Source organism: Martes martes (assembly GCF_963455335.1).
Source record: "Martes martes genome assembly, chromosome: 2".
NCBI classification, from domain to species: Eukaryota; Metazoa; Chordata; class Mammalia; order Carnivora; family Mustelidae; genus Martes; species Martes martes.
In genome coordinates this window covers 102,187,564-102,212,355 of record NC_137889.1, presented here as the reverse complement: position 1 = coordinate 102,212,355, position 24,792 = coordinate 102,187,564, and the positions used below count along the sequence as shown (strand labels likewise).

Below are 24,792 nucleotides of genomic sequence, written 5' to 3'. Positions count from 1 at the left end.
GCTTGGAAATTTCCACACGAAAATAACAATTCCTAGATTAGTGCCCTGGGCTCCCTTTTCGGTAGTACTCTTGGTTTGTCTGACTCCTGAACCTCAATGACCTTTTATTTTGCACTATCCAGGTCTGGATAAAGAGGGTATTTGTTTCTCAAGAGTTCAGCCTAATCCTTCTGTCTTTCTTTATCTGCTCTGTGGCAGCTTTCAAATGAGTCTGGCACAAAAGCAATTTTGTAACGGAGAACCTGTCTCCCAGTGACATTAACTGGAATGACTTTTAAGTTAAGCAAACTAATTCATCTGCATCTCTGCACCACAGAAGTCCATTTCCTCCCTCCCTACTGATGCGTAATTCACTCTTATTCAACCAACATTCAGACTTTATACCAAAGCATGCATTCTGTTATCCAGCATTGGCTCTTTGGCTTGTTACCAACTTTGTGGGAAGATCCACCTACCTGGCACACACTGTCTCCTGGATGTGCCACTCCCAGTAGGTTTTCCATAGGCTTTGCTATTGTAGAGTATTTCATCTCTGTTGTGGCCTTAATGACTCCATCGCAGTACACGCAGACATTGACAGAGCCAGCAGGAAAGTCTTGGAAACGCAAACAAGAGTTAGGAGCTGAGTATGCAATGCATGTATCCTGTTTTTGTATCTTTTAGAGAATATGAAGGAATATTTAAGAATTCATAACAATTTTACTGACTTCTAGCACTAAATGTTTTCTTTTTTATCCTTCGTATCCAAAGAATATAATGTACAATTTTAGACTTAATTAAAACCTTACAAGATGGGAACATGCTAAAATTATGGTAAAAGCAAAGCCCTAAATCCTTTTTTCCTACTACTAAACCTCTTTTTTTGGTATAATCTATAATTGTCTTTACATAATACTTTAGAATTTAGAAGGATACAATCATTCATTTAAAGTTGTGTATCTGTTAATAACCTTAAGAGAATTCTCATTTATTATAGGCAAGTTTCTCAAAGTTGTATTTGGAAAGAGAAAGAATAGGACTCGATTGAAATTAGCAAACTCTTATGAAATTGATTACAGTGAAAAACTTGGGAAGGTGAGGTTTAATACCCTGCTATTTAAGTACTATTTAGACTATACATTCATCAAAACCATATTTTTTTTTAAAGATTTTATTTATTTATAGAGAGAAAGCAGAGAGGGGAGAAGGTCAGAGGGAGAAGCAGACTTCCTGTGGAGCTGGGAGGCCGAAGCAGAACTCAATCCTAGGACTCCAGGATCATGACCTGAGCTGAAGGCAGTTGCCTTACCAACTGAGCCACCCAGGCACTCCTCATCAAAACCCTTTTTGTGAACAAGTTTTTCGAAGTGACTGATATGATGCCTTGTGAATTCTGCATTAACATAACAACAGAGTTAGAGTTTCCTAGGAATTTTGGGATCGATATGAAGGAATAACAATAAAAAATCATTTCAGTAAGAAAGTTATTTTGTTTTATTGTAACAAAAGTAAACAAAATTAAGCCTTGAAATCCATTTGCTTTAAAAAAATTCTGACTCTCTGTCATGGAGATATTTCCCAAATTCTCCTGGAAAACTGTTACCCAGACATCTGGGGGTTGGATTATAAGCCATTTGGTACAAGATCATAAAAACCTGTTCTAACCTCAGGCACCTGATGAAGCTTTGAATATTTAAAAGTTTCTAAGGTTTAAGCATTAATTTTACTTTATCTCCTGAAGAGATTAAAGGACCTCTTATAATTTTGCTCAGAGAGATTTAAAGCTAACAAAAGCAATCTTAAGCTTAAGTAGATCAAGAAGCTGTAATTTTCTCTTTCCATATTGCTTGACTAGACACCTAACCTGTATTATAAAGAATATATATGTATAAAAGTTCTCTCCTCCCAAAATAAGTCCATCCAGAAGATAATGTAAGAGAAAATGCAACAGAAGTACAGCTCATCAGCTGAAGCTGCCCACATATAGTAAAGAGAGTTCTGGAGTTACTCTAGTCAAAGGAAATAAATTTTGGTAGATTTTAGAAAGATGATTTTTTAAAAAAGATTTTATTTATTTATCTGACAGACAGAGATCACAAGTATGTAAAGAGGCAGGCAGAGAGAGGGGGGAAGCAGGCTCCCCGCTGAGCAGAGAGCCCGATGTGGGGCTCGATCCCAGGACCCTAAGATCACAACCTGGACTGAAGGAAGGGGCCTTAACCCACTGAGCCACCCAGGCGTCCCTAGAAAGATGATTTTGAAAGAAGATATCGATTTTGTTTATCAGAAAAGAGATTAGAGTTTGCAATGGGATGATCACCTTCTGAAAGAAAGCTGGGTGATGAATCATGAGAGATACAAGATGAGAATATTTGCTTGGTAGTTCTTTGATATAGGATACTTAAAATATCCTAATTCTTTAAAATCTAACTTGAAAGCAAATGAACTGATTTATTTTTGATAACTTGCACCATTAGATCTATTGATAATGATGTTGATTTTAGAATAATCTTCCCAAGAGATGTCCTTTGAAGTACTGTCTTTGCTGTATACATTTTCTTATCTGTTGAGTGTCGGTTATTAAATCAAGACCTTGGAAGATTCCTTATGGATTCATCTGGCTGGGAGGCCCTCCTTAAATATGTATTGTTGAATTGGTCTTTTCATAAACAGCACCCTGTTCCACTTGAGCATTATTTTATTTTGAGTGTGGTCATTAATGTACCTACATTTTATAGCTCTTTAATAAAAATAAAAACCAATTAATTTAAGGACTCAGAAGAGAAGGAAAGTGAATTCTACTTGTTATCTAAAGTCAGGAAGTAACATTTAACACTGGAAATATACACAAGTATAAGTCAAGATCACCAAACCAAGCAATGGTATTAGAGTCAGCAATGGAGAGGAAAAAAGGCTTATAGTGTAAGAAGATGGAACTTCTTTCCCACATCAAACACAGATACATAAGAAAGCAAACTTATAGAGGAGAAACAGCAAAAAAGAAATTCTACTCAAATTTCAAATCTCAAGGCCCAGGCCATTTAAAATTCTTTGTCAACCTGCACTGACTCTGGGATTTAAGTGGTCTGTCCTTCCAGATGAGGGACAACAGACTAAAACAGTTTATGGAAAACATGATCTAAAGTGTTTTTGAATAGTCAGAATTACCTTCATTAATTCTTTAAAAATAGGTATTTCACAAATCCAATAACTTAAGAGCTGTTTCTTTCTGTATTTCCACTCTCTGCGAAGCTGTGTTCCTTTATCAACCAACTTTAGCCTTTTATCACATAGTAAACCTTACATGAACCCACCTAATGTTTCCATGGGAACTGAAAGCAATATGGTTTTCTTTTGATTAGAACATTATTTTATTATTAAATAAATATTGGTGGCTTCAAAACTTTGGTCATGCCTAAAAATTGGTAACAATTTAATATATATTAAAACTGCTCTTCTCAATTATGATAGTTAGAAAACCTTCTTATCAGTTGTTGTTACTTATCTATGTAGGTTAAGCATAATAATTGGCACACCCTAAATAAAGTATTTTTTGGACTCTTTTAATGAAATATGAAATTATAATTTACATTATCCAGGATATCTTTGCGGGTATTTTTACATTTCTTTCAACTTTTAATTGGTTGTCCCCCTGCCGTGCAAAGTATTTTTCTGGCTGAGCTACACATACCAGAGGAATACCATCTTCCTTCTGAGTAAATATTAGTTGATATTTCTAGTTTAAAGACTTCACGTGTATTTTCATAACTTTTGGCATAAGCAGAGACCACTGCAAGTTCCTGAGTAACTTCGAATTCCTTTAGCACAAGGCAGTTCCTATCAGTAATAAAACTGTGGATACCATTAGAAAGGTATGTTTTTTAGAAAACAAAGTAACTATAGGTGTATGAATTTATTAATCTGAGAAAAAAAGAAGACAGAATTAGAGGATATTTTGTCAAATAAAAAAATCAGGTTAAGCTATGGAAGTACGTGAGAAGGGAAAGATACCATTTAGAAAAAGAGCATCTTAAGATTTCTTCACTGGTTGGTGTAATTGTACTTGAATATAATTTTGATTTTTTTTCTGAATTGTTACCAAAATTAGAAAGAAACATACATTTAAAAAGAACATTAATACAGCAAAGAGTTGTGTTGGGTGGTGAAAAATCTGAGAGCTCTGAGCACTGTAAGAAGGTCTCAGAGTATGTGACATGCCTCAGTGTTGAGTATTATTACACACACTTAAAATGACTAAGAAACTCTTCAAAGGAAGGAATAATAAGGAATAATTGTTTTATTTTACATAATTAAATTAATTAATTTTATTATTAGTTGGTTTTAAGAGGTACCATTATCTAAAAGAGAATGCTAGTTGCCTATCTCAAAGTTTGTTCTCATTTTAGAAACAGAATCTTGATTTTTAACTAATTAATTAATTATTTTTTTTGCTGGGCACATGACTATCTAACTAAAAAGACTAGATTTTCTGCTCTTCCTTATAGCTAGACATAACCTTGGGATTATGCTCTGATTAATGGGATACCAGCAAATGTGTCTTGTAGAAACCTTCTCAATTTAGTAAAGCCTTCTTTATCCCAGTGTTGTGTTGATAAACTGACTTTCCAAAGAGAAAATAAAAAAGATGTGATTTATAGTTTTTGCCAATTTCTGTGGCATATATACTTCCACCATGGCTGATTTCAAGTAACCAAAGACTATGGACTGAATTATGTTCCCTCTACCCCACAATTCCTCTGTTGAAGCCCTAACCCCCCAAGGTGACTATATTTAGAGATAAGACCTTTAATGAGATAATTAAAGTTAAACTGAAGTCAGAAGGTAGGGTCCTTATCTAATAGGACTTGTATCCATATAAGAAGAGAAAGAGACACCAGAAGTGCCATGCACTGAGAAAAGGCCATATGAAGACAGAGCAAGAAGGTAGCCATCTACAAGCCAAGGAGAGAGATCTTGCCAAAAACCAGCTTTTTGCCCATTGATCTTAGGTTTCCAGTGTCCAGAAATGTGAGGAAAATAAATTTCCGTCCTTTAAGCCACCCAGTCTGTGGAATTTTGTTATGGCAGCCAGAGGAGACTAATACACGAGGTAATGTCACTGAATATGAAGTAGAGAAGAGATGCATAGAATTGACTTTTGCAATCAGAGACGGTGCTAGAAAACCACTGCTTTATCAGGTTGCTCAAAATTTGGGAGTGATAGTAAGGGTCATAGAAGCCATCTTGCTCCATGATGATTATGGCTATACCCTAGGGACTATGGAATGGTGACTAGAAATAATTCTGCTCTGGGACAATAGTGTGAAGCTGCCATACCAGTCCTCAATACCAGCCAGATTTAGTACACGAAGCTCTGGCTATTGCACAAGAGAGTATTTACAGAAAGAAAACCACATTTTGAGTAATATGGCTGATTAAATAATGACCCAGATGATCAGAAATCAAATCATATGAGCAATTTTTCTACATCAGAAAGAGACTGGAAAGATGGAGGCCATCTTTTGAACGTGATGTATCTGTAATGGGGAAGGATCCCTAGTATGTTTCCACTTTGATTTTAGATCTTTCCATCTTAACTTGGCATTCAAAGAAGTACAGAAAAAAAATTTTAGAGACTTAAATCTGTATAGACTCTCTCTCTCTCTTTTTTAAAGATTTTATTTATTTATTTAACACAGAGTGAGAGAGAGAGAGAGCACAAGCAGGGGAAGCAGCAGAGGGAGAGGGAGAAGCAGGCTCTCCACTGAATAGGGAGCCCAATGCGGGGCTTGATCCCAGGACCCCAGGATCATGATCTGAGTCAAAGGCAGACACCTAACTGACTGAGCCACGCAGGTGCCCCTGTATAGACTTTTATTAGATAATGTGGGATATTAATCAAGATCTTTCCTGCCCCTAGAAATCACCAATGAGTTCAGGGATTATATATGAGATAACATAGAATTAGGAGCTTTCTTGAACATGATTCCCCAAAGGTGAAGGTGGATGAACAAATTTGGTGGCTTTCATATCAAGAGATATAAACAGAGGACTGAGAGAAAACAAGATGCAATATAAGGAGTACAATACTTAGAAAGATGATCCCCATAAATTTTTACTTTTATTTCTATTTTTTTTAAGGATTTTATTTATTTATTTGACAGACAAAGCTCACAAATAGGCAGAGAGGCAGGCAGAGAGAGAGAGGAGGAGGCAGGCTCCCCGAGGAGCAGAGAGCCTCAATCCCAGGACCCTGGGATCATGACCCGAGCTGAAGGCAGAGGCTTAACCCACTGAGCCACCCAGGTGCCCCCCACCCCATAAATTTTTAAATGGTTTATCATACCCTATCTGGAAGCTGAGGGTGAGGTATTCCAGAAAAGCCACTCCTTATGTTTAAAGGAATTACTAGAGGGAAAGATTAACCCTTTATTCCTCAGCTGGATATTTAAGGGTTGTCTTGTATGTTATCTCTCTTATTTCCAAATGTCTATAAGTATTTAAAATGTAATTAGAGAAGTTGTTTTATCAACAAGGAAGTTGAGGCACTATTGGGACTTGTCTAAAGTTACCCAGTAAATGGCTCAAAACAGAATAAAAACAGCTCTTTTGTCCACTAGTTAATTGTTTCCTTGGCTACACTAAAGATTCTGGACAAATCACTAGCCTTTAAAGAGCATGCTGGATACTCTCTTATTCTACAACTTGTGTAGAGAAAAAAGAACTCTGTTATATACTGTGCTGTTCAGTGCTGTTCAAGGAACTTTCCAAGAGGATGGATATGTTCTAATGAAGCACTTAAAATATGGTTAGTGCAACTGAGAGAATTCATTTTAAATTGCAGTTAATTATAATAAAGTTTAAATAACTAGTTGTGGCTAGTGGCCACATTGGTCAGTGTACCTATAAAGCATAGTTCTCCACCTATGATTTGTGACCCACTAACATATCATGGTTACAGCTGAGTTGGTTTTGACTAGCATTGAAAAGAAATAGTTTCTATCTCTCTATTTATATTACCCATATGTTTTTGCATGTTTTTCACTTTTCCATTATAGTCCTTAACACATTAATAATAGTTATTTAAAATTCCCTGTATGATAATTCCAACATCTGTGTCACATCTAAGTCTGGCCTGATATTTGCTTTTTTTCTTTAGACTGTTTTTTCTTGCTTTTTGGTGTGTCTTACAATTTCTTGTTGCAAACCAGACATGCTGTGTCAGGTAGAAGAACTGAAGTAGGTAGGCATGTAGTGAGAGAATTAATAGTGATCTGGCTGAGAGAGGAGCCATATTTCATGTTTGCTATAGCTGTAGAAGCCAGAGGCTTCAAATTCCTCTATTATCCTTGTTTTTGTCTTTGCTTTTGACCTTGGCTTCCCTAATTACTCCTCCTCAGAAAGGTTCTGCAGCTTGCAGTATTTCCAGCTGTAGCCTTCTGCCATTATACTCAGACCCTTTTGTGGTGGTGGTCAGGTTGGGGTGGGGGGAAGCATTCTAATCATTTCTTGTCATTAAATCTTGGTCTTCAAGTGGGCTGGTATCTCTAGGCTGTCACCTTCACAAGTGTTTCTCCTGTGGTATGAATTTCTTTCCCCACCCCAAGTGAGAGAGAAAAGCTAGAGGGGGCTACAACGGGATAGATATCCTTCCCCAGCGGGGATAAGGCATTGGTAAAGTAGTTTCCCTGAAGAGTAGGCTGTTGCTATGGAGATTATACGGGGAGTATTTCACCATGATTATTTTTCCTCTATCCTTGGCAGAGCCTCTAGAAGATCTTCCTCAGAGCTTCACTATGTGAACCTGGTAAGATTCCTGGAGGTGACTCCATCAAAATTAGGGATGCGCTCAGGAATTTCTTACTCTTGAGCTAGTTCACACTCTACCCTTAGTAACTGATGAAAATTACCATTTAAGTGTGCCTACCACTTTATGGCACCAGTGACTTCTGCTCCAGCCAAGCAGATCTTAGATGTCACTCTTTTGATTTACTTTCCTTTCAAGATTCTGGGATAGTGGTTTGCCCACAACTTTAGTTCTCTGAGGAGCTCAGGAAAAGTCACTGATTTTCAGTTTGTTTAGCTTTTTCTTGTTGTAGGAGTAGGAGTGACAACTTCCAAGTTCTTTACTTATCAAGGCTAAAACTGTTACTCTCATGACTACTTTTTAAACCTCCGCTTTAACTGTATATTTCTGAGTATGTACTGAGTTATAATGTAAAATGTAGCTCTTGCTAAGGTTACGAGAATGTTAAGAAACAGTAGTATGAGGCAGAAAAAATAAGACTCTGGGGCCACTTCTGTGGAGGCATGTCCCACACACTTTCATGGAACCATCCTATATATTCCTACACTTGGTAAGAAAATTTCTCATTAATTTCCAGAACATATTAACTGAAAATAAGAGTAGGAAGGGTTAAATAGCATAACTGGTAAATAGTGGTTTATTTGTTTTTTACTACAAATGTGCTGTTCAATCACATAGCATATGGCCTGGCATATCTTGAAAGGTATAGACTATCAGTTTTCTGCTTTTCTGAAAAACATTTGAATTTTTGACATAATTTGTTCTTTGTATTGCTTTTAGCTACAGGTAAGCTGAACATATAATCTTTTTTTTTTTTTTTTTTTTTTTTTTAAAGATATTTATTTATTTATTTATTTGACAGACAGAGATCACAAGTAGGCAGAGAGGCAGGCAGAGAGAGAAGAGGAAGCAGGCTCCCTGCTGAGCAGAGAGCCCGATGTGGGGCTCAATCCCAGGACCTTGGGATCATGACCTGAGCCGAAGGCAGAGGCTTTAACCCACTGAGCCACCCAGGCGCCCCTGAACATATAATCTTAATGTGAATAATTTTACTTGACACTTTGATTTGCTATTTGGGAAATATTATCTAAGTACTTCTTAATTTGCAATATTGATTTTTCTGTAGCAATTTTAGTCTAACTAGATTTAGTTTAAACTTGAAAACTAATTAGTTAGAAATTAATGTTCATTAAATCATTTTAAAATGTGGCACAAGTAAATAAGGGGCTTTGGGAAGAAAAAGAAAAGAGACAAAGTTCTTTCTTATCTCACTTCTGCATATCCTTGCCCTTAACAGGGAACAGTGTCTGAAATGTTTGTAAGTGCCTGGTATACAGTCCTTCCCTTTCTATAATTCAACTCTGACCTAACCTGTGCAAGGAAATCCATAGAGGAGATGCATGCTTTTCATACCACAATAGAAATGCTTGTAAATGTTCTGTAAATGGGCTTCATAATAGCTACCTTCCAAAAGAAAAAAAAAAGTTCAGGATGAATTTCACATTGTATTTAATTTTAAATGTTTTTACTACATTTATAGACTCATAAGATTGTGTACTTTTGGGTGCCTGGGTGGCTCAGTCGTTAAGCATCTGCCTTCAGCTCAGGTCATGGTCCCAGGGTCTTGGACTTGAGTCCTGAATTGGGCTCCCTGCTCAGTGGGGAGACTGCTTCTCCCTCTTCATTTCCTCTGCTTATATTTCCTCTCTCGCTGTCTCTCTTAAATAAATAAATAAATAAAATCTTAAAATAAAAAAAAAAGATTGTGTACTTTTTTGGTAAAAAATTTTACAAATTTCATATTTAAGAAGTTTCACAAGGTAATTTTATTCTCTGATTGTTAAATGATATCATAAATTCAAAAACGAAGTAGTCCTACCTTTATATCAAAACATTCAGAAATTAACATAGTAGACTGTGATTTTAGTACAATTATTGTGGCAGGTGTGGCTATTCTATCTGGAATTTTAAATCTGCTACATTATCATGCTGCAAGCAAAGGGGGATAATAAAATGGTTAACCTCATAAATTAAATAAGGAAAAGAGGGAAGATTGTATATAGAAATGTACCATGATGATAAATAGTGAAAAAGAATTATGCTTTCCAAAGCATCCAAATTCACAAGCTTGGCAAAAAGAAAAAAAAAAGAAGAAAAAAAAAGGAAAGGATAACATTCATGAACCAAAATCCAAATGTTCATTAATCCTATTAGAATAAAGCATATAGTTTTAGTTTCATATTTAATCACTTATATATATTAAAGGGTCTCTGCTGACATATTTAAAATGATGTGCTATTGCAGGCAGTCATTTCACCACATGGTCCACAAGCTAATTTCTCATAATTTACACATTCATACTTTTGGGAATCCAGATTACTAATAACCACCTTGGGTATGTGAAAGCTACACACAGGAAGCACCTGCAGAACAATCTTAGTTTCTGTAAGGAAGTGAAACCATTTATCATAAATTTATTGAAAGAAACTCAGGATGATGTTTTATATTTATTAATGCATAAAAAAGTTTCTTACCTAAAGCTTTCATACACCAGATTGTCTTATTCCAACGGGTTGGCTGTGTCCTAATGCGTTTACTATTTGTTGTAAATTCAACCTCCACAGTATCACCAATGACCTCATCTCTCAAAATAATAAATATTTCACCAGGATTCTGTAAGATAAAAAATATTACCCAATTAGGGTCTTGAAAAGGTTTATATTAACCAATAGAACACATTATATTTATTAATGACAGAATTTGCGCATGATAATTGTCTTCCACCATGTCCACATTTTCAATTATATTCAGAAATAAAATACGTAAATGTTGATTCTCACTACATTTTAACTTTATCAACTTGGTGTCTATTTTGTCTTCATTCCCATCTTTGGCAACTGAAAAAACAGTGAGGACACAGTTGCTCTCTTTTTGTCTTGAGCCTTCCCTGTTCTTTAGGCTCCCTCTCTCAGGGCAATAAGCATCACTTCACAGACCTCCAGGGAACAGTAATTTGCAACCAAATCCTTTTTTTCCTAAAATCTTTTTTCCTTCACTCTTCTAGAACTTGGTACATTTATCTATAAATGAGAGGGCTGAATAAGTTTAGCTCTAGGATCTCTTAATATTTTATTTTATTTATTTATTTTTTTAAGATTTTATTTATTTATTTGTCAGAGAGAGAGCACAAGCAGGCAGAGTGGCAGGCAGAGGCAGAGAGAGAAGTAGGCTCTCTGCTGGACAAGGAGCCACATGCGGGACTCAATCCCAGGACCTTGGGATCATGACCTGAGCCGAAGGCAGAGGCCCAACCAACTGAGCCACCCAGGCATCCCCATCTCTTAATATTTTAGATATCTGTTTTAATGTCCAATATTTTAAACATCCAATAGTTTTAAATCTTACCTAACAGAGGTTCTCTGGTTACTCTTTATTTGTGATGAGTATCTGTGAGGGTTACTGAGTTGATAAAGGTTATAAATCTAAAAGTATCAAGATTTTATTGAGGTCAAAAAGCTAAATCTCTGTACATAAGGCAAGAAAGTTTTTGAAAACTCTTTTGGAAAAAAATCCAGAAAAAATAATTAGGGATAAAAAGATTGACATTAATACAGGGAAAAAGAAGGAATAAATATTTGTTAAGTATCTATGTTATACTAGGAATTATGTGAAGCACTTTTAATAGAAGGATATTTCCTTTAATCCTAATCAAAATATACACACACAGAAACAAAAATGGAAGGCTATTAGTTTTCTCTTTTAAGAATAGGGTAGCTAATACAGAGAGTTACATTCCGAGGATTAATCAGAACTATCTAAATCAAAATCTATACTCTACATTGTGCTGTTTAACCCTTCAAAATGACCAAAATGAAAATACCATTTTTATGTTTATCTCCGATATCACCTTCAAAGTCAAACTAAATTTCAGTCTCTCACAAAATAAACAGAAACCTCATTTACATACTCTTACAAAACTGTGTTTACCCAAGTCATTAACTTCAAAGTTCTCTTATTTAAAAGTTATCTCTCGGGGCCCCTGGGTGGCTCAGTGGGTTAAAGCCTCTGCCTTCGGCTCAGGTCATGATCCCGGGGTCCTGGGATCGAGCCCTGCATCGGGCTCTCGCTCCGCGGAGAGCCTGCTTCCTCCTCTCTCTCTGCCTGCCTCTCTGCCTACTTGTGATCTCTGTCAAATAAATAAAAATCTTTAAAAAAAAAAAAAGTTATCTCTCTAAGCATAAATCACTTACAGATAAAACTTGTATCTTTAATGCTCTGTGCCAAAGGGTCTCTATGAATATGTTGATGTCACAGAACTGGCTCAGCTGATGCACTTCCACTTCAGGAATTTTTCCACCAGAGTCTAGTGCTCCCAAATATTTGTCTGAAGGATATTTTAAACTAAATTTCTCTTCATCAATTACATTGCAAATGGAGGAAAGATGCCCACTATTCCAGCTAACACACATTCCCACGTGCCGAGAGTGTCTCCCTGTTTCTTTCCCTATGCCTCACCAAGACACTGCTTCATGTGACCCCTGAGGTCAGGAACGTGAGCCCCTCTTGTTCCTCACATCTGATACGTCCTCTTCACAGGACCTCATGTTTAGCCCAGTTTTTTTAGTTCCTTTGTTGCTCACATCTGTCACCTTATTCCAAATCTTTAATGACTTCCGATTGACTTTGGCCCAGATCCCCAAGATCCTCTGCTTCAAAGTTCCTCAGAGCTCTCTTTCACAGGTATGCCTCGTTTAACTTTGACCCCTCCCCTCCCCAACTTAGTAAGCCTAAGCAACCTCTCTCAATGTTTTATTCACCTAGCTAACTCATTCTCATTCAGGAAGGCTCACACAGGCTGCTTCTTATGCATCAGATTCCCGCCTTAATAAAGGGCAGGACTCCACCTTTCAACCATTTCCAAAGGACAGTTTTAAACAAAAAACAAGCATACTGACCACCCCAAATGAGGCACTGACATCTGCATTTGTACCCAGGGCCAGCTTCATGGGTGTATGACCTGTGCAGTTACACAGGCCCTCTACTCAGAAGGCCCTGCACTGGGTTTAATGTTCTGCTGTCACTGCCTTAAAGTGCTTATTAATTTGAACAAGGGCCTCTACATTTTCATTTTGCACCAGGTCTATTTGTACATAATGTTGGCATGCCATTTATTTCCTACTCTCCCTCTGTCTCTCTATACTTCTCTCTGTCAAGGTCTGACTCGGGTTTCATAAGCTCCATAAATTCTCCTTAAACTTCAGCCCATAATAACTTTCAGAGGAATTGTGGAACATTTCACACCCATACTCCTCTTTCCTAAGTCATACCCTCTGCTCTTAATTAGTTACTCGTGTCTTTGTCTTGGCTTCCCAGCTAGATTTTCAAATCCTGCAGTATTTTTTAATTTTTTTTCATATCTTTGTGGCATCTTGCAAGAATTATGTACATAGGAGGCAATCTGTACGTATTTTTAAAATTTAGATGGAATAAGCCTGTTAAAACACAACACTTTAAAACTCAACATGCCCAACTCTACTCCTTACACTCCTCAGGACTCACAGCTTCATCTGTTTCCTGCATCTCCACAGAGGAAGCGGCCTGCTCTAGGAAGCAAGGCCTGCATTATCCAGCCTTGCCCTTAACTATTATGAACATGTTAATTAAAAATATAATTGTGTGGGTACATTTAATTCAATAGAGAAAGTACTAGACACTCAAATAATCATAAATTTGGTTTTATCAGTTATGAAGCTGCTATTTTGCTCTCAATCTTTCTGACTCATCTGTTTATCCCTTATTTGGTTCTGAATATTCAGAGACAGAAAGAATTCTGATAATCATCACTTCCAAAGTCTAAAGTTTTGTGACATTGGTCACAAAGCTTGAGACCTAAACAAAAGAACTAGAACTTGGTCTATAATATGACATACAGATGGTGAAGTTTCTGGTTCTGCTAGGGTTGTTGTCTTTAGGCTTTAAGGGTATATTATATGCAGGCAACAAAGGATTTTTATCCCAGTGGATCATCATGACTTTTGTGCACAGACCAATGGCTCTCTTCATGTATCCATGCCTACTTCAATAGGCATGAGGTTAACAATCATAGTTCCATGGATTTAATTAAGCCAGAACTGCACAGGTTCCTACAGCTGACCTCTATCTGACCCATGACAACACAGCGAGGATTAGGTTCTGGCAATTGTTCCAAATTTGGCTGTTAATTCTCACCTCCAGGATTACCTGGAAAGCTTTTAGAACTGCCAATATCCAAGCCATAACCCAGAGTGTTTATATCTGAATCTTTGGGGATAGGATTCAGGCATTTTTTATATATATATATATACGTGTGTGTGTGTGTGTGTGTGTGTGTGTGTGTGTGTATATATATAATTTCTTTGAGAGAGAGAGCGAGAGAACGAGCACAAGCAGGGGAAGAAGCAGGCAGAGGGAGAGGGAGAAGCAGGCTCTCCACTGAGCAGAGAGTCTAACGTGGGGTTCGATCCCAGGACCCTGGGATCATGACCTGAAATGTCATTTGCAAATATCTTCTCCCATTCCGTGGGTTGCCTTGACTTTGTAGTAATACACAGCACAGAGAAGCTGGTAAATAGAGCAGGTCCAGTTCTGGTTTAGATGTTATTCCAGAGGAAGAATGCCTCCCAAGTGGATTTCTCATTGGGATATAAAGTTGGAACGGACTCATTTTTACATGAATGTGTTTGGCAGGCCTAGAACTCATTGACTTCCTATTTCTCATGATCAATTACTACACAAGACAGAATCAAAAGGAATATACTAGAAAAACAAATGTGCTGGCTCATAATAAAAAAAAATGAAGGCACTAAAATATAGCAAAGAATGCTAATCCTAGAAAAGGTAAAAGAAGAGGTCAAATTAAGTAGCAGATTTAAGCTGTTAAGACTTATCCAGGTAGCTCTCAAAGAGGGAATAACTTACATAAAAAGAACATCTGAGGCGTATCTTCACTAGCCCATGAAAAACAGTGTCGAAGAAAATATATTTCCTCTGCTTCTAAAGTGGCACAACATTATCAAGACCTAGGAAATCCAAAATCCATGGGAAGGATCGAGGCTGGGAAGGATGACTACGTGGAAGGATCAATACTTCCAGGCTCCTGGGTCAAAAGCAGCAGCAACATTACCTGCTGCCCCAGGTAATGTCGATTCTTCAGAACAGATTAGGGAACAGGGAGGGAACTTCTCTAAGAGGCAGGTCCAGATCCAAGCAATTTTATAGCAAGAGGCAGATTAACTCCCCCTTGGTCAGAGAGAAGGAAAGTCATGTCACTATACAGAACTCCTACCATGCTCGGGGCTAGCATGATGTCAACACAAAACTGTAAGGGAACTCACTAGATTTCGGAGGTGCTGGGTGTGGAAGAGGCATGTATCATCTAAGACCTGATGACTGGCAAAGTTAGTACGCTAAATGTCTAGATTTTCTAAGACATGGCTAAGTCTCAAGTCTCACTTATGGGGAGGCAAGGTCCTATTCTTCAGTGATCTTTACTCACCCATTAATTGGAAGAGGTCTCAGAAACGAGTAAGCTCATGGGTTTTGCTTTTAGACAGCTGACACAGACTGAAAGTTATCCTGGCAAATCTGAAAAATGATTTTCACTCATTTGGATACAAATGATTTCTCCTTTGGTACTTAGCCATTGTTACATGGACTCAGAGTGCACTAAGATCTAGGTTCTGGGAATACAAGATTTTGACTGGGGTAACTATTTTTCATCCAGGGATCAGTTCATTTTGAATTTTTTAGTGCATGTGGCTGACACTAAAATAATCTTGAATGACCTTCCAACTCTTAAAAAGTGGGGTACCTAAGAGAGATGTGAAATTGAAATAATTTAACTTCCAAGGGTCTGAAAGAATTGTATCCATGTCAATAGAAGACAGCCCATGATTCTGCTATTAAAAGAAACCAGATCCTACCCAACCATCTGAGTGAGCTGTCTCAGCCTGGAAGATAGTGGGGTTTAATTTTTACACTTCAATTTCTTGGCAAATTTAATAGTGGGGGCAGGTTTTACATTCTTCCAAATTTACTGTTGTAGGTTTTGTTCAGAACAGCTATGCAGACCCATTGCAGAGTTCTTGGTGAGTAATGTTTAGTTCCAGAGGGTTTTTTTCCCCCCTTTTTTGTGTTGATTTTACCTACTTGAAAACAATTCTCATTTCCTGTTGATTACAGTTTTTTCTATTTATTTCTGTCTCTTCCATTGTTTCTGATTCAATAGGAGTCACCAGTTCTGATTGCTTAGCCTCCCTCCCTCACATTTCCCAGGCATGTAAGTTGTAATTTTCCTCCGCCTGGTCACCTGTGTCGGTTCCCTGAAACCAGACCAGTTTAGTTTCTTAGAGTCTCTAAGGTAGCATCGAAGAAGTTCTTGTCTCTCCGGAATTGACAGCATAATAGCTTAAAACAACGATTCTTCTGCCTAAGTGTGGGGTCTGGGGATGAAGAAATTAAACCTTGCCCAACTGCACAGGACTGCTGGTTCCAGCAAAATCAGGAGAGTGTCTTCCCAAAGACACCTCCTAGACAAATGCAGCCCCTGTCACCTGTGGCATAAATCCACTGGGTTCTCCCAGAAGGACCCTTTCATGCAACCTCCAAGACTCTCCTGTATCTTTGGCTTGTTCTACTGAAGAACACCACAGACACTGAAGATCAGCATCTTTCTATTGTCTGGAGATTATGTAGACCCAGTTTCAGGTCAAGTTCTACCAGTATGTTTATTTTAGTAGTTCATTCCAATGAAGACTTAGGAGAAAGACATGCATTCATATAGTCCTTCTCAGAAATGCACATTCCATCCCCTGCTGCATTACCTTTTTATTCCTGAAAGGACCTTCTATATCTTATATTTTATATATCTTATATTTTATATCTTCTATATCTTATATTTCCACTTAATAATGTAGGCCTTTAATACATGTTTAAGAGTTGAAAAATCGGTGATCCTAGAATATGAGTATTTTCCAATTCTATTCAAGAATGTGTTTCTACTTATAAAAATAAAATCCTTGATCTGGTTTATATGAATCCAACTTTTTTAAAAAGTGGCTTGATACATATATATAGCAATTATATATCTTTTGGAAATATGTCAAATAACACCTGATAAAATTAGCCTTTCATATATTCTCCAATATTAAAATATTTGACAAATATTTATCAAATGTCTACTAGTTACTAGATATTGCTCTGGATTCTGAGGACATAGACATGAACAAAGTAAAAAAAGTGTCCAGCTATGTTAGAGCTTACATTCTAGTGAAATGCAATATTTATGAAAACAATAGAGTCAGCCACTTAAATAACAAGGTATCTTACTCACCTCACATGGAATTTCAGCAGGAAGTACCATTGCCAGAGGTATGGTGTCTCTTGAAGCTTTTGATAATTCTTTAGTTTCCTTTCTCTTACTTATTTCCCCCAAATGTTCCACTCCTAGGTCTGTTGGAATGTTGACTTCAAGGTAGTCTTCAGAATCTAGAGAAAAATTCATGAATTCATGATTATATATATCATGATTATATATATCATGATTATAACATAACTGAGGTTATATTATTTCCACCATTGTTATAAAGACTAACTGCTAAATAATTAATATAATATATAGGGCAACAGAACTGAGTTTAAGATACTGAATGTTAATAATTAAAATAATGCTTCACAATTTAACCAGCATTATAACCTTATGAGTAAACTATACCAACTATATATATTCACTTAGTGGTTCAAGGTTTTCTTCCAAAAAAATCTAACCACCATTTAATATTTTTTCTTGATATTAAATTAGCAAACCTGAAAAAATGAAACTCTTTCTTTTCCATTACTGTAATTAAGAAAATTTATTTTATTTTAAATCAAAATAATTATTTACTCTTTAAATATATTTCTAATTTTTAAAAACAAAAAGCACAACTGGCAAACATCACTAAATAAATTGGTATTTCTATACAACACTGGTTTAGTAGTAAATATTAATGTTCATTCAAATGTTTATATGCTCTGTGAAAAGTATGTTTGTTCTATATCAAATAGGCTGGGCTTCTTTATGGCAGTACAACTAAGAACAGTGAAATATGTTAATATGAGTTTTGAATCTCAAGGAAAAAGAATATTTGATTTCTTTTTGTTTTAACATTTAGTAACTTAGCATTTGGTCTCAATTGTTAAAACATTTTTCTCTATTGAAGAAAAAAAAAGTTGTGTTAAGGATGATCGATAATTGTTTCATTATTCAATGTTTCAAAGCTTAAAGCACCTCATTAGCATACAGACCAATGAGGCTGAAACCAAGTCTCTAACAACTAGATCACATGTATAAACTTAGGTCAGCTCCAAAAGTATCCCTCAAATCCACAAGGAGGAGAACTGGAAAAAAGGAAAACAGCCTTTGACAGCTAGAAACTGCCCCGACACTGTATAAAAACCTTGGTGTTGCTGGGAGCTGGCCCAGTGTTCTCCCAAGGAAAGCAACATCAGACATGGCTACTCTGTCACCATGATGGAGCAAGTCAGAGATGAGACCACTTTGTAGTCATCTCTGAACCCAAGCAAACACATGAACATTGCCAAAATCACAAAAATGACCAAACATCCCCAACCCTAGCTCCTGTCAGTGGCTATTACTTCCTTACCAATTTCAGCCTTAGGCTCTTTTCATTTAGCTTGCCCTCTATAGAAGGCTACCTACTCCTCCCGGTTTGCCTGGGATTTTCCTGGTTTGACCACTGAGCATGTTGTGTCCCAAGAAGCCCCTCAGCTGCAGGCATACGGGGATAATTGGTCACCTAATTTTGGATTAAAGTCAATATATCAAATCAAAAAATTACAACTGCTTTTTGAGAGCAAGCAAACTATTGCAAAGCCTTGTTTTCTTGAAACCTCCCTCAAATCACTCAACAACAAGCCTAAATCCTATGGTGTCTTTTCTAAAACTTTTACTGAGATGGCCCATGGTTCTCTGTGGTGTCTAGAAAAAAATCCAAATTGTTCAAGTATAGGTGTGTTCCTAGTGGTGTGTGGCAAAAGGACACTGACAGGACAAAAAGGAAAAAGGCAATATAGATGGAAGCAGCTGTATACTTTATCAAAAAAAAAAAAAAGTGAAGTTACATCTTCATATAAGGTAATTCTATCAGTAAAGCAGAATAACAAGAAAATGCCCTCTAGGGAGAAGCTATCCCCATGCCACATCTAAGGACAGTGGTGGGTTTATTTTTATTTTGTTTTGTTTTGTTTTTTTTTGTCCTATGAAAGTTACAGAACAAAGCACAAAAATATCTGGTATTTCCAAATTCTTCCAAGTACTAGTATTCCTTGAAACGAAATGAAAAATAGCATTTATTGAGAAACCATGAGAGACTCTTAACTCTTAACAAACTGAGGGTTGCTGGAGGGGAGGTCGGTGAGGGAGTGGGGTAATTGGGTGATGGGCATTAAGCAGGGCATGTGATGTGATGAGTACTGAGTATTATATGCAACTGATAAATTATTGAACACTACATCTGAAGCTAGTGATGGGCTATATCTTGGCTAGTTGAATTTAAATAAAAAAAAGAAAAAAAGAGAAAAACAGCCCTTATTTCTCTAACAATTTAAAATACTATCATTAGCAGTTTCATTTTCTTTCTCTCTCTTTCTCCCCCCCACACACATACAAACACACACACATACACACACATTCGCACACACCAAAACAGTAAAAGATTGTGTAGAACTGGCTCAATCATTTTGTGAATTGATGAAAGAACAGGGAAACTGATTTTATTTAATCACCTTAGGAGAAGGTGGAAGTTATTCTACCATGTCAGTATCTAGAGGTTTTCTGCTAATTCTTCTGTGGCATTAGGTTAAGAGCTGTTTTATTTATTTATTATAATCTTGACTGTACAAAAAAAATTTATTTCCATGAATGTTCACAGAAGTACTCTTTATAATGCAGAAAATTGGAAGTGGTCTAAGCAATAAGGGACTAGACTAAAAATATGTACTATGAAAAAGATACTGTTGCCAATAAAAATTCCATCAAAGAGTATTTACCTATAAGGAACAAGTTTAAAACATCACTGAAAAAATTCCAAGTTACAAAATTATCAATTTAGTAGGTTCCCATTTAGTAAAATAAAAAGTATAGGACTTCTAGTTTCAGGTTCCACATATAAGGAGGTTTAGAAATCACCACTTGTAACAAAAAGCTGAACAGACTGAAAAATCAACTCTTTTTTGATCCGTAAGAAAGGGGTGTACATAACATAAACTGCTGTCTCCAAATTAGAGGGATAGACAAATACAAGGACTCTCAACTTATAAAGAGTAAGGAGTGAAAACCACCCGAGGAACCAGTGCCAGGGTAGGGAAGCCTCAACTGTAGTGGACAAATGGATGGAAGGTCAGTGTGGACAAATCTGAGAGTTAAGAACTGCAGGCAAATCCAGCCAAAGTAGGGGCTCTGCATTATTTTGAGATTTACCTCCAGGAGCTTGACTAGATGCCCACAGAAAATACTGGAGAAAATTCCCCTCCTGCTTCTGGCAGAGGGAGGGAGAAAGAGACCATTTTGAGATACTCCAGAGCACTCTGTTTTTCTAAGAAAGTTTTGTCCTCAGGGCAGACTGGTTAATGACAGCCTAAACTACTGGGGTATTATCAGAGTCTAAGTGACCTGGGAAAGAGAAGTACCCAACTATAGCCCGCTGTAGCCATCTTGCCACAAAGAAGGGGGAGAAAAAATCTAAGGAACTCTTGTGAAGTTCATGGTCCAGAAATATAAGTTCTCTAAATGACTAAGATCTAATCATAGGACTCTAAAAAGCTTCTCCTACCCCCATACCTCACTACTATATTACTAAAGGCCTATTAAAGCAGTTCATTTTACCCAGTACATCATGTTTACTGAGAAAAATTGGAAGGCTTCTCAAAACGCAAAAACCAAAACTTGACAAGACAAGAGTAAGCATCAGAACCAGATTTGACAAGGATGTTAGAATTAGAAGACTGGGAATTTAAAACAACTCTGATTAATATGCTAAGGTTTCTAATGTATAGAGTAGACACCAGGCAAAATGGATAGGTAATATAAGCAGAGTACTGGAGCACCTACCAAAGAATCAGAAAGAAATGCTGGAGATTAAAAACACTGTTACAGAAATGAAGAATGACTTTGATGGGTTTATTAGTAAACTAGACATGACTAAGGAAAGAATCTCTGAGCTAGAGGATACACCAATAAAATCCTTGAAAACTGAAAAGCAAATAGGAACAAAATAAACTAAAACAAAAACAAAAAATAGGACAGTACCTCCAAGGACTGAGGGAAATGACAAATGTGTGACATACATGTAATGGGAACACCAGAAGTAGAAGAAAAGAAGGAACAGAAGAAATATTTCAAAGAATAATGACTGAGGGATGCCTCTGTGGCTCAGTCGGTTAAGTGTCTCCCTTTATCTCAGGTCATGATCCCACGGTCCTGGGATGGAATCCAACATCAGCCTCTCTGCTCAGTGGAAGCCTGCTTCTCCCTCTCCCTGCTGCTCCCCCTGCTTCTGTGCTCTCTCTCTCTCTCTCTCTGACAAATAAATAAATAAAAAGAAAAAGAAAAATGACTGAGAATTTCTCCACTTTAATGTCAGATACCAAATCACAAATAGTTCAGAGAACACCAAGTAGAAAAATTCCAAAAAATGATATCATCTTTAAACTGCAGAAAATCAAAGATAAAGAAAAAAATCTTAAGGGAACATGGAGAAAAAAAAAATCTTGCTTATAGAGAAACAAAAACAAGAATGATATTTGACTTCTTAGAGACCATGTGCAAGATGAAAGTGGAGTGAAATCTTTAAGTAAAAACAAACAAACCCACAAACACAAAATTCTGCATGCTATGAAATTATCCATCAAAAGTGAAAGATAAATAAAGACTTTCTTTGAAAATTAAATATTGGGATAATTTGTTGTTAGTAGATCTGCCGCAAGAAAAGTTAAAAGAAGTTTTTTAGAAAGAAAGAAATAATATAGATCAGAATCTCTGATCTGCATAAAGAGAAGAAGAGCATCAAAGAAGTAATAACTAAGGTCAAATAAAAACATTTATTTTTCTTATTGGTAATTGATCTAACAGATTATAGTTTGTCCAAAATAACAATAGCAACACTGTATTTGAGTATGTATGTTTATGTGTATATGATATATATGTATATGTATATATAAAAATGAATGACAGCAATGATAAGAACTAGGATTATTTTGTTATTGTAAAGTAATAATACTATCTGTGAAGTGGTATAGTGTTATTTGAAAATGGACTTGAGTTAGTTATGAATATATATAGCAAACTCTAGGAAAACCACTAAAAAAGTGAAAAAAATAACTGAGATATACTAAGATATACTAAGATAAAAAGATATACTAAGAAAGGAGAGGAAATGGAATCATTATAAAATGCTCACTCAGTTAAAATCACAAAAGTCAAAGAGTGGAAGACAAAATATGAACAAAGGCAAAGAACAAGGGGAAAAAATACCAGTAATGAATAAGGTAGGTATCAATCCAAATATATCAGTAATCACTTTGAATGTCAATGATCTAAATGCACAAAAAAAACGACAGGAGTTGTCAGAGTAGATCAGAAAATGAGACCCAACTATATGTTCTCTACAAGAAACATATTTTAAATATAAAGATACATAATGATTAAAAGTATATGGATAGGGAAAAATAGACAATATTAATACTAATCAAAGGAAAGGAAGATTAGCTATATTAATTTCAGACAGAGCAGACTTCAAAGTAAAGAAAGTTATCAGGATTAAAAAGAACATTATATAATGATAAAGGGGTCAATTCTCCTAGAAGACTTAGTAATTCTTAATGTACATGGGTCTAACAACAGAGCATCAAACAGTGTGAAACAAAAACTGATAGAACTGTAAGTAGAAACAGCTGAATCCACTATCATGGTTAGAGAATTCAATACTCCTGTCTTAGAAATAGATCCAGCAGGCAGAAAATCAGTAAGGATATAAATGAACTCAATAATACCACCAATAAATGGCATATAATTAATATCTATAGACTGACTCATCCAACAAAAGCAGAATACATATTTTTCTCAGGCTTACATGGAACATTGACCAAGGTAGACTACATTCTGGGGCATAAAACACATTTTGACAAATTTAAAAGAAATAAAGCATATAGTGTCTGCTTTCAGATCAGAATGGATTAAACTAGAAATAAGTAACAGAAAGATAACTGAGAAATCCCCAAATATGTGGAGATTAAATACACTTCTAAATAACACATGGGTCAAATAATAAATCTCAAAAGAAATTATAAATCTATTTTTTAATTAAAATGAAAGTACAACTTATCAAAATGTGTGAAAAACTAAAAAAACAAAGGTTGGTTCTCTGCAAAAAAAAGTCAAATTGATAAGCCTCTAGCCAAGCTTAATAAAGAACAAGAGAGGCAGAGAGAAAGAAGAAAAAAAGAGAGAAAATATGAGAAATATGAGAAATAAAAGAGGGGGAGGGGGACTGCATTATAGATCCCTTGGACACTATAAAGATAATAAAAGAATACTATAAACAACTCTATGTTAACAAATTTGGTAACCCAGATGAAATAGACCAATTCCTAAGAGACATAATCTCCCAGCACTCACACAAAAAGAAAGACAATCTGAATAAGAATAGGTCTACAGCCAATTTCTATTAAAGAAATTGAATCAATAAGTAATAACCTTCCAAAATAGAAAGCACTAGGCCCGGATAGGTTCATGGGTGAATTCTGCCAAATAATAAAGGAAAAAATATATATACCAGTTCTTTACAATTGCTTTCAGAGGATAAAAGCAGAGGTAGTATGTCCCAACTCATTCTATGAAGCCAGCTTTACCCTAATACTTAAAAGTTGAAAGAAAGAATACGAGAAGACATATAAAAAGACATTACAAGAAAAGAAAACCATAGACCAATCTCTCATGAACATGGATGCAAACGCCATCAACAAAATATTAGCAAATTGAATGCAAAGAAGAATGAAAAGAATCATACACCATGACCAAGTGGGATTTATCCCAGTCATGCAAGTTTGTTAAGCATTTAAAAATCAATTAACATAAAACATCACATTGATAGACTAAAAAATTTTTAAAAATATGATCCTATCAATAGATGCAAAAAAGTACTTGACAAAATCCAATACCAAGTCATAATAAAAAATCTCAGTAAACTAGGAATAGAGGGAAACTTCCCCAACTTAATAATAATAATCTACAAAAAATCTACAGCTAACATCATTCTTAATGTGAGAAACTCAAAGCTTTTCCAATAAGATTATGTAGAAGGCAAAAATGTCCCCTCCGACTTTTCCTTTTCATCATTTTACTGTAAGTTTTTCCTAATGCAATTAAGGAAAGAAAAGGACACAAAACACAGATTAAGAAGGAAGACATAAAATTGTACTTGTTGGGAGAAACAGGATTGTCTGTTTGTAAATCCAAAAGCACTGACAAATTCCTGGAACTAATAAGCAATTATACAAGGTTGCAAGATATATGGTTCATATGCAAAAACAGTGATTGTTTTTCTATATACTAACAATTTGAAAAAAAATTCAATACCATTTACATTAGCACCCCCAAAAGTGAATTACTTAGGTATAAATTTAACAAAATATGTACAAGAGTTATATGATGAAAACTACAAAACTCTGATGAACAAAATCAAATAAGAACCAAAAAAAATGGAGAGATTTTAAAAAAAAAATATTTTTTTATTTGGCAGACAGATATCACAAGTACACAGAGAAGCAGGCAGAGAGAGAGTGGGAAGCAGGCTCCCCACTGAGCAGAGAGCCCAATGTGGGGCTCCAACCCAGGACCTTGGGAATCACAACCTGAGCCAAAGGCAGAGACTTTAACCCACTGAACCACCCAGGTGCCCCCAAAATGGAGA

The 24,792-nt window shown here is 36.0% G+C and overlaps 1 protein-coding gene across 1 annotated transcript in view; it reads right to left on the bottom strand.

Moving 5' to 3' along the window:
- The window catches only part of BANK1 (B cell scaffold protein with ankyrin repeats 1), a gene marked incomplete at its 5' end in the record, with an annotated part of 292,454 nt that overhangs the window by 212,141 nt on the left and 55,521 nt on the right, over nucleotides 1–24,792 (bottom strand). Inside the window, 3 exons of the mRNA XM_080796335.1 lie at nucleotides 456–595; nucleotides 10,321–10,459; nucleotides 17,157–17,311. Coding sequence (XP_080652461.1) covers nucleotides 456–595; nucleotides 10,321–10,459; nucleotides 17,157–17,311 — 434 coding nt within the window. The remainder of the gene's footprint in view (nucleotides 1–455; nucleotides 596–10,320; nucleotides 10,460–17,156; nucleotides 17,312–24,792) is intronic.